This window comes from Daphnia pulicaria, chromosome 6 (assembly GCF_021234035.1).
Source record: "Daphnia pulicaria isolate SC F1-1A chromosome 6, SC_F0-13Bv2, whole genome shotgun sequence".
Lineage (NCBI taxonomy): Eukaryota > Metazoa > Arthropoda > Branchiopoda > Diplostraca > Daphniidae > Daphnia > Daphnia pulicaria.
This window is the reverse complement of record NC_060918.1, coordinates 15,875,608-15,890,499: the sequence shown is the minus strand read 5'-3', so window position 1 is coordinate 15,890,499 and position 14,892 is coordinate 15,875,608. Positions and strand designations below refer to the sequence as shown.

Genomic DNA, 14,892 nt, shown 5'->3' with positions numbered 1-14,892 from the left:
AATTTTATATTCTAGTCTTAACAGAGGTTTCGTAAATGTTATACTCTTTAATGTACCGATGATGCGGCTCTCTGTTTCGAATGATATTTTTGTAGCTCTCAAACAAATTGAATGTTATTTTCTGAAATTATGTATGTTATGGAACCCAAAACGGCTAACGATTTTAATGTCAATGGAATTATTTGTAATTAGTAGAATAATAAGAATAAATATAGATAGGCTGGAGATAGAAAAATAAACATTTTTAATGTCATAAAGTTCCATAAAAAAAGCTAGGCCATATCATACTGTTATTTTATTAGCAAAAATGTTGTGAGAAGAATTATTACAACTACGAAACTACGAAATATAAAAGAAAATTCTAAGAGAAATTTCCTAAATTTTTTAAAACAATGGTTTCAGATATCATCAGTATAAGCGCGTGTCTGAAAGGAAGGGAATAACCAATAATTCCAAGCTTTATCACTGGGTGAGTTGCGGCCTTGCGGGAAGGGCGGTCGTGAGTCTGCCGCTAGAGTCTGACGAGAAGACGAATTCGCAGGCAGGCAGCAACGCTGTTTAGCTGTCAAAAATAAATTGCAAGTATTCAATTGTTGAAAACACGTTTACACTTAATTAACAATTCCAGTTGACCTGTTTCGTGGTTTCGTGCTTTTTCTTTTTCAGTTTTTTATTCAACCTCCTCATCCTCTAAATGGCCGATTTTTTAAAGTCAGCTGCTAACTATTTTACAGCAAGTAACAATGGCGCTTCTGAGAATCCTCTCATTGGAGCTATGGTCAATGTCAATTCGGTGCAGCTTCGGATAAAACGTCAAATTGGAGAAGGTGATTTCTTTGTTACACGTTTCATATGAATTAACTGTTTACAACTTATGGCCAATCTTAGGTGGATATGCTTTTGTTTTTATTGCCCAAGATGTACAGAGCAATCAAGATTACGCTTTGAAAGTAATATAGAAACAAGACCATAGAATTAAATTCAACATATTCTATTATAATATGTATCTGATTATTCAATTTAATAGAGACTCATTGCAGCTGATACCGATGCTGTCAAAAGCATTATACAGGAAGTAGCATTTTTGGTAATTTGATATTAGATTGTTTCAAATAACAAGCATTCAAAGTCCTTAGTTTTATTACATCATTTTTTCAGAAAAAACTAGCTGGTCATCCTCATGTGATCAATTTTATTTCTGCCTGCTGTAATGATAGAGGAGGAGGTTCAAAAGAATATTTAGTGGTCACTGAACTTTGTTCAGGTATCAGTAACAGTTTCTTTTACCAATAAAAAATACATGTATGTATATTTTTTATTGGTTATATTTACAGGAGGAGCCTTGTTTGATGCATTGAGAGTACAAAACTCTCCATTAACACCAGAAGAAGTTAGTTCAGTATTTTGGCAAACATGTAAAGCTGTTCAAGCCCTTCACACCCTGGAACAACCTATAATCCATAGAGATCTTAAAATTGAAAATTTGCTCCTCACTGCTGATGGTGTTATCAAATTGTGTGACTTTGGGAGTGCTACAACCCAGCAGTAAGTTTTGTTCACCATTTACTGTTTTCTGGTCATTTTTATCTTCCTTCCTTTATACTGTTTCTTCATCCTGAATTACCAGTGGTTAGTTATGCTATTAGCTTTTTTTTTCTTGTTCTAATAATAGAATATATTTTATAGACATTTTCCTGGCCCTGATTGGACGGCATCTCAACGGGGTTTGCTTGAAGAAGAGATGGCTAAACATACTACACCAGTATACCGTGCTCCTGAGATGATTGATACTTGGAGCAATTATCCTATCACGACCGCGGCAGACATATGGGCTTTAGGATGCGTACTTTATGTTCTATGCTATCAGGTTAAGCACACTATTTTCCTGGTGCAGCGATAGTTTAAGATAAATATTTTATCATTAGACGCACCCTTTTGAAGATGGAGCCAAATTACGAATCATTAATGGCAACTTTTCGTTGCCTAGCAATGACGGTCGATACGACATCTTCCATGACATTATCCGTGGAATGCTAAAAGTATTTTGTAATGATTTGCAAGTATTTTAAAAGAAATATAATATATTCTTTTCCCCCCTCAGGTTGATCCACGTGCACGGTTAACTATAAGTGAGGTACTTGATCGTCTAGCAGCCATTGGAGAAACGCGAGGATACCAAATGAAATGTGGACTTAAGGTGAATTTGCCCAGTCAATCAGCCATGCCACCGCCTTCTGCCCGCCCAAGTGCATCTGTCGTTACCCAGTCATCACCTCAGCCACCTCGTCGACCTCCACCACCAAATCCATCAGCTAATCAGCTACACCATATCGCAACTCACCCTGCCCCATCTATGCATTCAACGACATCTTCTCAACCTACGATGGGATTATTATCATCCTTGAAAGGAGGAGCGGGGAGCCTTTTTAAAAACTTGAAGGTAGAATTTTCATCTTTTTGAAATATTTAAGTATGAAAATCTACATACTTTTTCTAGGATACATCGACTAAAGTCATGCAAACAGTGCAGCAAAGCATGGCACGGTCAGAGCTTGATCTTAGCTACGTTACATCGCGATTGATTGTTACCTCATTTCCAGCTGAAGGAATTGAGTCAGCCTATCGTCACCACATTGACGATGTACGAAATGCTCTAGACACTCGCCATGGATCTCACTATGCAGTCTACAATGTTTCAGGACGTTCGTATGCATCCACCAAGTTCAACAACTTGATTTGTTGTGGTTGGCCCCAGCGACAAGCTCCTTCATTGAGAACTTTGTACATATTCAGTATTTATCCTGTTGTAGACAACTTCATCTGAAGATTTTTTTTTTGCAATTTTCAGATATGCTTTGTGTAAGAGCATGTATAATTACCTTGACCGCGACACTAAAAATGTCTGTGTTCTTCACTGCATGGATGGAAAGGCATCATCGGCAGTGGTTGTAGCAGCACTCTTTCTTTACACTCAGTTATTTCGTTCTATCGAAGAGGCCCTACAAATGTTTGCCGTTAAACGGTATCCTCCCGGTCTTAACGCTTCACAGTATCGATATCTTAATTACTATATGAGTCTGCTGGTTGAACCTCATCCTATACGGCCGCATCACAAGCCTGTCACTCTAGCGACTTTGACTTTAAGCCCAGTCCCAATTTTTACCAAAAATCGGGATGGATGTCGCCCATATGTTGAGATCTTCCAAGGTGATCAGCGACTTCTCTCAACACTGACTGAGTATGAACGCATGCGTGTTTATCACGTTTCAGAAAATAAGGTATATATTTATGGCCTGTTTCTTCGTCATACACACACTCTTATAACAAGTCCGTTCTTTTGATGTTAGGTTACGCTACAACTAAACACAACTGTGTGTGGCGACATTACTGTTGTTGTGTACCATGCTCGCAATACGCTTGGAGGTGTCGTACAGGGCAGACCGGCCGGGTTAAAGATCTGTCAATTCCAAATCCACACAGGTTTCATTCACGAGGAAGAAACGACTTTGCGATTGCCCCGAAACCAACTTGATGAAGTTGCCATTACTACTGAGGGAGGAGACCTTCATGGTCCCAATTTCATGGCCTCGCTTAGCTTTTTTGTACTTGATCAAGAACGTACTGTTCAACCCGAACCTTGGGGTAAGCATTGCAGAATTAAACAAAACCATTGGAAATGTATTACTTTAAATTGGCAAACAGGCGCAGGCGATAACAGTGTCAAGAATGCGATGGTGCTATTCACATCCCGAGAAGAAATCAACGAAGTTTTCGACACATTTTGCGATGCAACCGGTAATAACGCAAACGATGTAGAAACGGCCTGTAAATCGGTTCCTGTAAGGGATACTGATCAGTATGCAGCGGAAAAAATATATACTCCCATTGTTGCTTCGACAAGTCCCATTCGACCTTCTTCTCCTGTTCAGGTTTGTAGCCTATTTAATAACATTACTGCGGCTTTTTTTATTTCACTCCTTTACTTGCAGGAAATAAATGTGGATCTGCTGAATTTGGGATCTGAATCAACAAGTTCAGTGTTGGTATCTAATCATTCTTCTGGCGTTGAAGAAGGCGAGTTATTGAACTTATCCTCCCAGACCTTCAGCAATCTTTTAGTCGGAAGTCAAGGTGGCGGTAATGGCGATTTTCTTCAAGATTTACTTCAAACATCTAAAGAGACTTTGCCTGCAACCTCAACTTTTGTTCCATCGTCCACTCCAGCTAATCCCTTCTTCACTTTGGATCCTTTCGATCCCTTAGTGGGAGCTCCTGCAGGCGTGACTGCAGCTCCCAATAATTTGAGTTCTTCCAACAGCATTGGCAATTTCGCCACTGTTCAGCAATCTCAACCGTCTGACGAATCTCTAATGGGTAACTGGGATTCAATCCTTAAACAGACACTGACTAGTGGATCTCGCCCTGTGACACTACCCAGTATTCCTCGCAATTCGAGCACTCCTAATTTGGAAGCTAAAGCAAAGGACCCACTTGCTGATTTTGGGAACTTGATTGGGCTTGCTGGAACGGCAAATTCCAATGCGACTAGAACTCCAACGTGGGGGTCATCTGTGAAACCCATTCCGCCTATGAATATCGGTATTGTTATTTTCCTTCAGCGATTTACTTTATTACGACCATAATACGCTAGTCAAATTTCGTCTTGATAATATTTCATCAAATAATTCTTAATTATTTTCTTAATAAATTTATTATTTATATTGTTCATCTAATAAGGGTTGGCGAATCCACCTACCGGCTTCTCGAATTTCCCCACAGTGGCTGCTGGCACGTCTTTGACGAGTCCGTCAACTTCGTTAAGTGGATCACCGCTTCATAAGCCACCAACTATGTGGTCGAATACGAACACTATACCACAACAGGCCAGTCGGTCAAACCCAGTCTCCAATTCTTCCACATCAACAAGTACTTCTATGCAGCAGCCCGTCAAAACACCCGGCGAAGGGCAACCTGATTACTCTAGAACAAACTTTGACTCTGTTTTTGGCCGTAGTGATTATAGTAATTTTTCCTTAATCAAAGATTTAAAAACAGTGTTTTAAATATTATGCGGTATTTCTTTAAATTTCAGCCAAAGGAGGTGGTGGCTTACCTAGACCTAAAGTTGCTGGCGATATGTTTGGGGATTTGCTGGGAACCCAGGGGTTTGATTTCAGTAGCACCAAAAAAGATTCTGGTCCCAAAACAATCAACGCTATGCGCAAGGAAGAATTGGCCAAAGATATAGATCCAGATAAAATGAAGGTTAGTATTTTACAAAATGTGTTTACTACGGATAAAATTATGAACTAACTGTTGTTTGTTTAATCTTGACAGATTATGGAATGGACAGAGGGAAAGCAGCGTAATATCAGGGCTTTACTCTGCTCGCTCCATACCGTTCTCTGGGAAGGCACTAAATGGCAAGACGTGGGGATGCACCAGCTAGTGTCGCACACGGATGTCAAGAAAATGTATCGTAAGGCTTGCTTGGCAGTGCATCCAGACAAACAGGTTGGTAAAATTTATCACGTCATTTACATTTAGTAAGAAGACTCGCCTTTAATTCGAATGTATTATCACACAGTCTGGAACTGACAACGAGAAAATAGCAAAAATGATTTTTATGGAACTGAACGACGCCTGGTCTGAATTTGAAAACGACGTAACACAGCAAAATATGTTTCGATAACAGATACATTCCTCCATTCTTCATAGTTTACGAGCGTTGATTGTTCTATTTACGTGTTTATAATTGTCTAGCATTGGGTTAACTCATACGAAACGCCCATGATCTAGTCGTAACTCGGAATCGATGTCTCTCCCTACCGTCCCAAGATTTCCTTTCAAATTCAGCTACAATAGCTTACATCACGTTTTTAGAACTTTTCCTCAGCCGCTTTTCTTCTTTCTTTTCCTTCTCCGTGATTTTAATTGTTCTCTTTCTGTTTCTTCTACGGAGAAGTCGTCTCGTTTTCTCTAACGAAGGCGGTAATCTCCGCCCGGCTTAAGTTTAATAGCTACCGGTTTTCAAGAAGTAATACACGTGTCTGCATCATTATTAATGATTCTTAAAAGAAGCGTTAAAGATTCGGTTAAATTCAGTTAATTTTTAAAATAGTATTAAAATAATTATTGTTCGGTGCTACAGAAAGTTCAGATGCAAGATGTAGCCACTGAGTTTTATTGCAGAAAAACAGTGACTTCTCACAAACCAATTAAAATTGGAATTTGCGATATAAATAACTTTATTCTTTCTCGTCACTGATTCTTCGTCACAGACACCTCTTATAACAAGTCCGTCCGTTCGATAATATAGTTACGCATACAACTGGACACAACTGTGGCGACATTTGGAGGTGTCGTAACTCGTAAAAGGGCCGACCCAAAAATATTCCGGTCCCAAAACAATAAAAAATCAACGCTATGCGCAAGGAGGCAATTTTTTGGGAGAAGCTCCGTATTTTCTATTCCGTATCCGAAAAGCAAGGTGTTTAATTGACAAAAAAACAATTCAATTATTTATAAGTAGAAACAGGGTAGTATCGCTGTATCTGTAGTATGGAGAGAATCTCTCCATACCCCTGGCCCTGGGCCCTGGCATGCCCCTGGTTCGTCACTGCAGATTTAGGTAGCTGTTTAATAGTCACCTTCACCTTTCATGAGATGAATACATCAAAACATAAAAAAATACAGTACAATTTGCATTCGTCGTCTATTTTTATTTCTTGTGTATGTTACTGCGAATGCGTCCTGAGCTCTGTTTAAAAACGATTTGAACGACAACTAATTCAACGGATATAAGAAATTACTTTGCTGTGAAAATGTCTCTTTACGATGATATCGACGAAAATAAAGCTAAATCTGTCACCGGATGGTCGTCAGGAATCAAGCTTTTACATTCGCAGATGCACTTAAAGAAAGCTATGATTACACAGGTATCCTACAATTTACATTTCATTTGTTAGTCATAGATTATGAAAAAAGATTTGTTTTTCCTAGCCAAAACGTGAAGGTATCCGAAGAGCTATCCATCCTGTAATACCACCCTGCCTCACAGCTACTGAATCACAGATAAAAACTGAACCTGAAATGACCAAAAATCTGATTCATCAGACACCCCAACTCTTGACAACTATTGTTCCTAAACAAGAGAGATCCTCACTCTTTGCTGAATTGGAATGGGACCCAAATCTAGAGTATGATCCACTGCATCCTACTGACTATGACAAAATCATTAGGGGTACACAGCACCTTTTATAGAAAATGAAAAATCTGAATACAATCATTATTGTTTTTTTGTTTTTTTTGTTTAGAGAGAAAGGAACGACGAGGGATTGAAATTGAAATAGAAGAAGCTGAAAAGAAAAGGAAGCCTAGGGATGATCGAGATATTAAAACCAGAGACAGGTATATAATGGGAGCTGCCTAATAAATATGGTGATGATAGAAACTGATTACATAACCATTTCATGTTTTAGGTCCTCATCTGCTGTAGGATCAGGTTTTGCTGGACGTTTACATGATGAGGAAGAGGAACCAATGGTGAAGAAGTCCTCTACTTCTGGTGGAGTTGCCATTGCCCCACCTCCATCATTACAAGACACATCATCACCATCTCATCCTTCTCTCTCCTCTACTGGAAGTGGGGTTGGAGCTCTTGGTGTTGCTGCTAAGATCATGGCAAAATATGGATTCAAAGAAGGTCAGGGACTTGGACGACAACAGCAAGGTATTGCAGCTGCATTACAAGTGGAAAAAACAAGCAAGCGAGGTGGACGTATTATCAATGAAAAAGAAATTATGCCTCCTCCGCCACCTGTTGTGTCGCCAACAGCTGCTCCCAAAGCGGAATTAACGATTGCTGATATCATGAAGAATCCTTCAAAAGTGATTTATCTGAGGGTAATGTCATAGGTCAATCATTTTCACGGTCCTCATTTCAAATTCTGTTGTTTGTTTGTTTCCCCTTTCATTAGAATATGGTTGGCCCTGGGGAAGTGGATTCTGATTTGGAACCCGAAGTACGCGAGGAATGTCAGACAAAATACGGAGATGTGAATAAAGTTGTTATTTTCGAGGTACCTAACGCCGAGGAAGAGGAAGCTGTACGGATTTTTGTTGAATTTAAACGAATGGAAGCTGCCATCAAAGGTAATTAACTAAAGTTGAACAATAGCACAGGTCTGTTGAAAATTGTTAACTGTCGTTTCTTTTTGTAGCCGTAATTGATCTCAACGGCCGATTCTTTGCTGGTCGGCAGGTGAAAGCCGGATTCTATGATGTGGAAAGATTTCTCAAGATGGAGCTGAATGATTGAACACGTATTGAAAAATAAATTTTACGAATCGAAAGTAATTGAATTTAATTACATGGTATGGCGTTGTTCCCAAAACTTGGAAGCATTTGACCTTTAGGACGAAAAACCTTTCTCTCGTTCTAGGAAATAAGATTGATTCCTTAAAAGGGATGAAGAGAGATGAATTTAAACTACTACGAAGCAAAACAAATTCTAACTTCACAAGCTAGCGTGTCCTCGCAATATCACACCAGAACAAATAATTGAATTGCACAAAAATGTGATGATCAAGCAAGGTTCTACATTCAAAGTTTAAAATAGATTTACTTTACTTTGATTTTCACGACTACATTCATTTTTCATCAAAATGTAGATTCTACTTTTTAAAATTTGAGTTGTCAAGCGTATAGCTGCAAATCAGTAATAGACTTCTAGTGGATGCTTAGAATTTAGTAATAAAAAAAGTATAGATTTGAATTCGGAAACTTGGCGGTAGGTTTCTATATCCCGTTTCCAAATCATAATATTTCATGAAAATTGGTTCTTTTCTTAAGTATTTTTTAAGTGACATTCAGTAGGTTAAACCACTTTCATATAAAAATGAGGTTAATATTTTATAGGGGACGATCTATCGACGTTAACGTATTTTTTAAATATTATAATCCGGTTTCCAAGAACCATGAGTATATGTAGTTCTTCGAAATAGCTACGCAAAGTCGGAACCTCTTCTTGCCTCAAAATTCCTGTGATATCATAATGTTGAAAGAATTCTTCGTGAATCGTTCATGTCTCAACATGATCGAGAACAAGGTCAGCTGTCATTGCCATTATTATTGACCTCATATTTTGACATTTAATATAGCTCAAATGCTCAATAACGTACGTGCTTATAAAGCATAGCATTTCAGTAAATACGGCATGTTATGCATTATTTTTCGTGACCGTGTGCTGTATAATAAGTTCGAAAGCGTCACCACCGGTTTTAAAGATATGTTAGTATGTTGCAATGTGTTGTGGTTCATGAGCCGCAGGATTACAAAAAAAAAGAAAAAAAAAGAAATTTCATCATATCATAAAATGGGTAGATAACTTTTTCTTGAAGAGGGTGAGGGTGAGTACATGTTTTTAGTGGGGTAAAATGTCCGGAGTTCAAGGATAAACTGGTTCGAGGCAGTTCAATGATCCTATAGGAATAGGACACATCAACGTCTCTGGAGGCAAGTTCCGCAAATTCTTTTCAAACCTCCCACCACAAGTCGCCAGTCTGATTCGAACCATCAAGAAGGAAGAACTTACCAACTGACGCTCACCTAACGACATTTTCACGGTCACACTCTAACTATATACTAGGTATTGGTGTTCAAATGTTCTTATTTTACTTTTATTCAGTTTGCAAAAAAAAAGGAATTTGGCCGATTGAAATAATTTCTTAATGATGTCTACGTTAATAATCAACTAGACATCTTATGATCAATCTCCAAATTTCAAGAAGATACGTCAATTAGGCTCTGCGTTATTCGAGGTCAAAGATAATTTCGTCACTTGAGAGTCTACTTGTTTCTTGCCTGCTGTAATGTCCGTCAAACAATTGGGTCATGTCCATGTGGTACAAAGTATTTTTTTTTTTTTTTTTAACCGGGAAACATAATTGTCGTGTGCATTTGCTGACACTAGTACATTAGAGACGGTCATCGCATCGAGAAGCACCATTCTTTGTCCATTAACGCAGTTCCCCCGTTATTGGATGCCAGACTATTTAATCGATAGAGTTAATTGAAAAGCGCTTGCAGTCAATGCTGAGGCTATTTATCTGCCAGCCAGTTCTTATTCGGACCTAAAATGTTTCTATTAGATCTGAGCCAGCCAGTTGAAGCCAAGAACGTGAGGGGTGGAAGGAAACGCGAGAGGGTTTGATTGAAAGTTGATGGGGGTATGTTGTACGTCGGTTGTAGCTGCAGCTACATTTCATACCAGAGGTAATAGCTGAAGGTTGAATTTTCTTCTTGTTCTTAACCTTTTTATTTCTCATTTTAAATTGACAATTTTCATATGCAAAACAGCACGTCGAAGCCGAGCTTTGAGTCAAGTGACGAAAAAACGTCCCAACGCTTCGTCCGGTCTAATAGCTGTAGCCGGATCATCAAATCAACAACAGCAACAATACCAGATCAGTGGTCCCGCCCCTTCTCAACAGCCCCACAGGTTTCTATAGCTATTTCACTAACCAGTTGTGCCCATGATGTAATTTTAAGAGGGGCGTTATGCTTTTTTCTCGTCCCTTTTTTCTACATAACAACTTAGAGGGCAATGCTCTCTACAAAAATGTGATATAACTTGAATAAAATTAAGTAAATGTTGACATCTACAGGTTATTCCGCCATCGATGGCGACGCATATTGCGATTTTCGGCTGTTGCCCCGAATCAACCAGCGGTTTTCCGCAGAAAATTGATTCCAGAGGATATCAACTTTGGCCGTGATTGTAAAAAAAAATTATCCATTTTTTTATCTATTACGATTAAACAAATATTTTAATTAATTTTCAGTTTATCAACTGCCACAGCCGCTGCCTTCGCCGGATCGATACTACTTCAGCTCTAAGCCAAGTTGGTGTTTTTCTTCTTTTCCCGGCGTTTTTCAGCCGCATAGTACGAAATTAATTATTTTCTTTTCTTTCTTAAGTAGCCTACCACATTAGATAATTAAAATAGCTCCAGTTGATCAACCATATCTTTGATAGACGCAGACGAGATAACTTACTGAGTGATTTAAATAAGCGATTAGGGTCCAAGTAGACCTAAAGTTCAGTATTTTACCAGACCAACAGATTATTTTGTCGATCTTGCGAGAAGAGTAATAGAATATTTTTCAAATTATTAATAAGACCAAAAGAAATTTAAATTTTTCTAATTCTACGAGAGTTTAAATTTTGAAATTTTTTTCAATTCGAAATTCGGCACCGCTGTGGGAAATGGGACAAAAAATCTCGGACTTTCGTTTGTTGAAAATCTAGTGACCCATTTATTTAAAGGATGATACAGACTATTTTTTGCCCTGTAAAAAGTTGCTAAAAAATAGTTGTGAAGATTTGCCATATGTCTGCTTTTCAAGGATTTTGGATTTCCCAAGTTTACAAGTTTCGAATGACCATAGGAATAGCTGTTAACAAAAACGCCTATTGGATTCTTTAGATGCACATAGTAAACAATTGATTAGCAGACAAGAACACAGCTTGTCCAGGAAGAAAGAAGAAATTCTTCAGGGAAAGTCAAAACAAGTGTTCTGGTCCACTTTGATGGATTCAAAAATGAGATGATCAGTGTAGGGATAAATTTATGTATTTTCGACTAGCGACAATTGTGAACAGTACTGTGTAAATAGTATGGCCACACTTGTTGCTTCAGCTTCTGCTGTTTCAAGTCATGCTTCTGTTCAACCAGAAGAAAACAATGTATACAATGATTCTCTGTCTTTCTCGAATAATCAAGTTATTGGGAAAAGAAGAGTCAGCCAAGATCTAAAGGGCATTTCCACTACCAATTCCACTACTGTTGTTTCTTCACCCTCTCAAAGCTTCCCAGTGTTAGGTAATGAAGTTGGTGAATGGGTTTCTAATCAGAATCAATTAGTTTTTGAATATAATGGTTGGTGTGCCATGCATAAATTAAATCTCAGATAGATTATTTTGTTCAATGTGTTCCATATCTCTTTTAGGTGAAATGTTTACAGCAACGAGCACAAACAGCACAGCTGAGTATGGGGTGACAATGGATTCCCCTTTGTTTGCTCAAAGACACTCTCCAGCAGAGGAGAGACTGAAGCGCAGGTTGAGGTTCTTTTTTCTCAATCCAGTGCAAAAATGGGCTGCCACCAGAAGGTTTCCATTCAAATTGTTCACTCAAATTATCAAGATTATCTTTGTTACTGTGCAGGTAAACTCCAATTGTTGTAATCCTGTTAAGTCAAGACTTTAATCAGTTTTCTCTGTTTTCTAGTTGTGTTTATTTGCATCTTTTCGCGATAGTCATGTCTTTTATGCCAGAAACACAGAGGTAGTGTTTTCACATTTATTCTTGCAAGAGTGGGATGTGACAAGAGAAGCACCTCCTTATCCTCCTGCTGCTGGACCATTAGCAGTGTATTCTAAAAAACAATTTCATGAGTACTTGGACTTTGCAATAGAAAATGTGAGTTTGATATCAAACACAAATGTATTGATTTTATTATAACATTTATTTTTTTTTTAAGTATATTAATTTGGAAACCAGTTCAATGGGGGCATATTTTCACCTAAAAAATTCCAAAGGTTCTTGGATAACCTACTGTCAAACAGATTACATCCGCAGCCAGTTTGAGCCAAACAGCAATGAGTTCAAATTTGATAGTAACACAAATCAAGGTGCAATTTAAATATTATTTTTTCGTGAAATTTTCCGTAATATCTTCTCGTCGATACAGAATGCGTGGAAATACCGATTGATGCAGATGTGTCGGCTTTTAAAAGCGAAGATTTCCTTCGAGAAAAAAATATTACCGTCAGCGGTCTTTCGTTGGTGGAAGCTACTTTGATGTTCTCTATTAAAGCAATTCACTTCAAACCTAATGGGCCGCTCAATGGTCCTGATTGTTACTCTTTCGATCTTGGGCTCGTGTTCAACAACCAAGGGGAAGACGGCCAGTTGTTGGTCAGTCTATCGACTTTAGCTAAACATCTTGACTGCCACGGAAAAGTAAACCCTCCTGTATCTGATGGACCTTCCAAGTCCTTCCGCAGCACCGTCAATATCTTGGTCATCCTCATTTGCGGTTTCTCCTTCTTCCTTTGTGCTAGAGCAGTTATAAAAGCCCAATTATTGAAATGGGTAATTATATTTCGTTTAATATTTTTAATTTGAACTTGTAATAATATTATTTGTTCGTTAGGAAACGAGTGATTTTTTTCAGCGCCATTTTAATCGTCGCATGAGCAAGCATGATCGACTTGAGTTTCTTAACTTGTGGTATGTCCTAATTATCATCGATGACGTCTTGTTGGTTGGCGGGTCGATCATCAAAGAACTTATGGAAAACCAGGTAATAAGAGAATTAGTTTCGCCATTTTCTTCGAAATATTCTTGATTCCTTTTTATCGCAAATGCAGCACATAGATTCGGACATGTGGGATGTATGCAGCGTCTTACTGGGGACAGGCAACCTGTTTGTCTGGTTTGGAGTTTTACGCTATTTGGGTTTCTTCCGAACTTATAACATGTTGATCGTGACGCTGAAGAAAGCCTTCCCTTCTGTACTCCGGTTTCTACTTTGCGCAATGTTGATCTATGCTGGATTCACTTTTTGTGGATGGCTCATTTTTGGTCCATATCATTTCAAGGTTATTATTCCTGTTCCTTTTTTCTTTATAATGTTGACGCAGTGAGTTTTTGCATTATTTAACCGTTTTGTTCATTTGCCATAGTTTCAAACGATATCGTCCACATCTGAATGTCTGTTTTCGTTGGTCAACGGCGATGACATGTTCGCTACGTTTGCTGGCATGTCTGAAAGGTCGGCGTTAGTCTGGTGGTTCTCAAGACTCTACCTTTATTCTTTCATTTCACTCTTCATTTACGTGGTGCTCTCGCTCTTCATCGCTCTCATAATGGATACTTATGAAACCATCAAGGTACTACGAAAGTTTTTTTTTTTTAAATCTTTAATAATTTTCCGTATAGCCATATTGATCGAGCTAGAGAAAGCTGGAATCATGTAATGCCTGGCAACTTAGAATCCGTATGATCTAATCTCTTGTTTCTTTTAAGTCTAATCCATTTATGACCACACGTACTATCTCGTTAATACCTTAAATTTTGCAGATGTATTACACCGACGGTTTTCCGAAATCGGACCTTCGCCAGTTTATCGCTAACGACGATTGCGTCGATACCATCCCGGTCTACGAGTCGCAATCCTGTTTTCCTCAACTTTGGTCACTGTTGACTCGCCGACGACCTGGCTACGAGGTCATTGACGACGGTCGAAAAGACGAGGAGGCGGAGGAGCGGCAACCTATTTTAGCATGAGATCATTTGTAATTTTGATACATAAAATTGGTGAATTTTCTCGAGGGGTTACGAGAAAAGAAATCGGCGGAAACGAGAGATTAAAGTCTATTAAAAAAACGCATCCACAAAACGAAAAATTCTAATTCAAATTTCTTTTCTTTTTTTTTTTTCTCCCGGGGACCAATGATTGAAAGCCGTATGACAAGCATGATTCTATATACAATTTGCATTTATGTTTTGGCTATCTTTGTTTTTTCCGTCTCGTTCACAACGGAGTGTTTCTATGCTTTTAGCGAAAGAAAAAGGTGTTGAGAGAAACCACATGTATATTTCATCTTAAAAGAGTTCGAATAAGAATTGTGTTTATACAAGCATAGTAGCGTCTAATGGCAACATAGAAAAAGACAATACGCGAGAGTAGGATTCAGATGAAAAATGTTTGCTGAGCGAAATCCAACCAAGCGACGAAGCTGAGAGCAAAAGTGGAAAAAAGAAAACGAAATTACATTTGCCGAGTGCCGCCACATAAATAAAACAAGTCAGTTGAATGAGC

The 14,892-nt window shown here is 38.4% G+C and overlaps 3 protein-coding genes across 6 annotated transcripts; all 3 read left to right on the top strand.

The window, feature by feature from the left end:
- The first annotated feature begins 463 nt into the window (after positions 1–463).
- LOC124343453 (cyclin-G-associated kinase-like) lies at positions 464–6,061 on the top strand. 2 transcript variants are annotated; one of them, XM_046796766.1, is made up of 18 exons: positions 464–578; positions 667–827; positions 889–950; positions 1,028–1,087; positions 1,159–1,264; positions 1,335–1,545; positions 1,687–1,867; positions 1,926–2,039; positions 2,102–2,440; positions 2,498–2,781; positions 2,849–3,278; positions 3,348–3,642; positions 3,703–3,929; positions 3,990–4,599; positions 4,738–5,022; positions 5,093–5,265; positions 5,338–5,514; positions 5,588–6,061. In XM_046796766.1, exons 2-18 carry the CDS (start codon positions 695–697, stop codon positions 5,690–5,692), a joined length of 3,792 nt encoding a protein of 1,263 aa, XP_046652722.1. In that variant the 5' UTR covers positions 464–578; positions 667–694; the 3' UTR covers positions 5,693–6,061. The 2 variants fall into 2 exon arrangements, with proteins under 2 accessions (XP_046652722.1, XP_046652723.1); XM_046796767.1 differs by having other exon boundaries at positions 464–582.
- Positions 6,062–6,635: 574 nt separating this feature from the next.
- Positions 6,636–8,636, top strand: LOC124343466 (splicing factor 45-like). Of its 3 annotated transcripts, none has more exons than XR_006919262.1 (7): positions 6,636–6,938; positions 7,003–7,243; positions 7,317–7,410; positions 7,482–7,905; positions 7,980–8,154; positions 8,223–8,375; positions 8,444–8,636. XR_006919262.1 is itself a non-coding variant. In XM_046796791.1 (7 exons), exons 1-6 carry the CDS (start codon positions 6,825–6,827, stop codon positions 8,318–8,320), a joined length of 1,146 nt encoding a protein of 381 aa, XP_046652747.1. In that variant the 5' UTR covers positions 6,636–6,824; the 3' UTR covers positions 8,321–8,354; positions 8,444–8,636. The 3 variants fall into 3 exon arrangements, 2 of the variants coding, with proteins under 2 accessions (XP_046652747.1, XP_046652746.1); XM_046796791.1 differs by having other exon boundaries at positions 8,223–8,354; XM_046796790.1 differs by having other exon boundaries at positions 8,223–8,636.
- Positions 8,637–9,548: 912 nt separating this feature from the next.
- LOC124343459 (mucolipin-3-like) lies at positions 9,549–14,579 on the top strand. Its single transcript, XM_046796778.1, has 13 exons — positions 9,549–9,649; positions 10,152–10,275; positions 10,360–10,501; positions 10,668–10,780; positions 10,845–10,946; positions 12,013–12,230; positions 12,294–12,485; positions 12,547–12,697; positions 12,757–13,160; positions 13,222–13,371; positions 13,439–13,669; positions 13,754–13,960; positions 14,151–14,579. The coding sequence occupies exons 2-13, from the start codon at positions 10,224–10,226 to the stop codon at positions 14,355–14,357; spliced, it is 2,169 nt and encodes a 722-aa protein (XP_046652734.1). The 5' UTR covers positions 9,549–9,649; positions 10,152–10,223; the 3' UTR covers positions 14,358–14,579.
- The last annotated feature ends 313 nt before the right edge of the window (positions 14,580–14,892 follow it).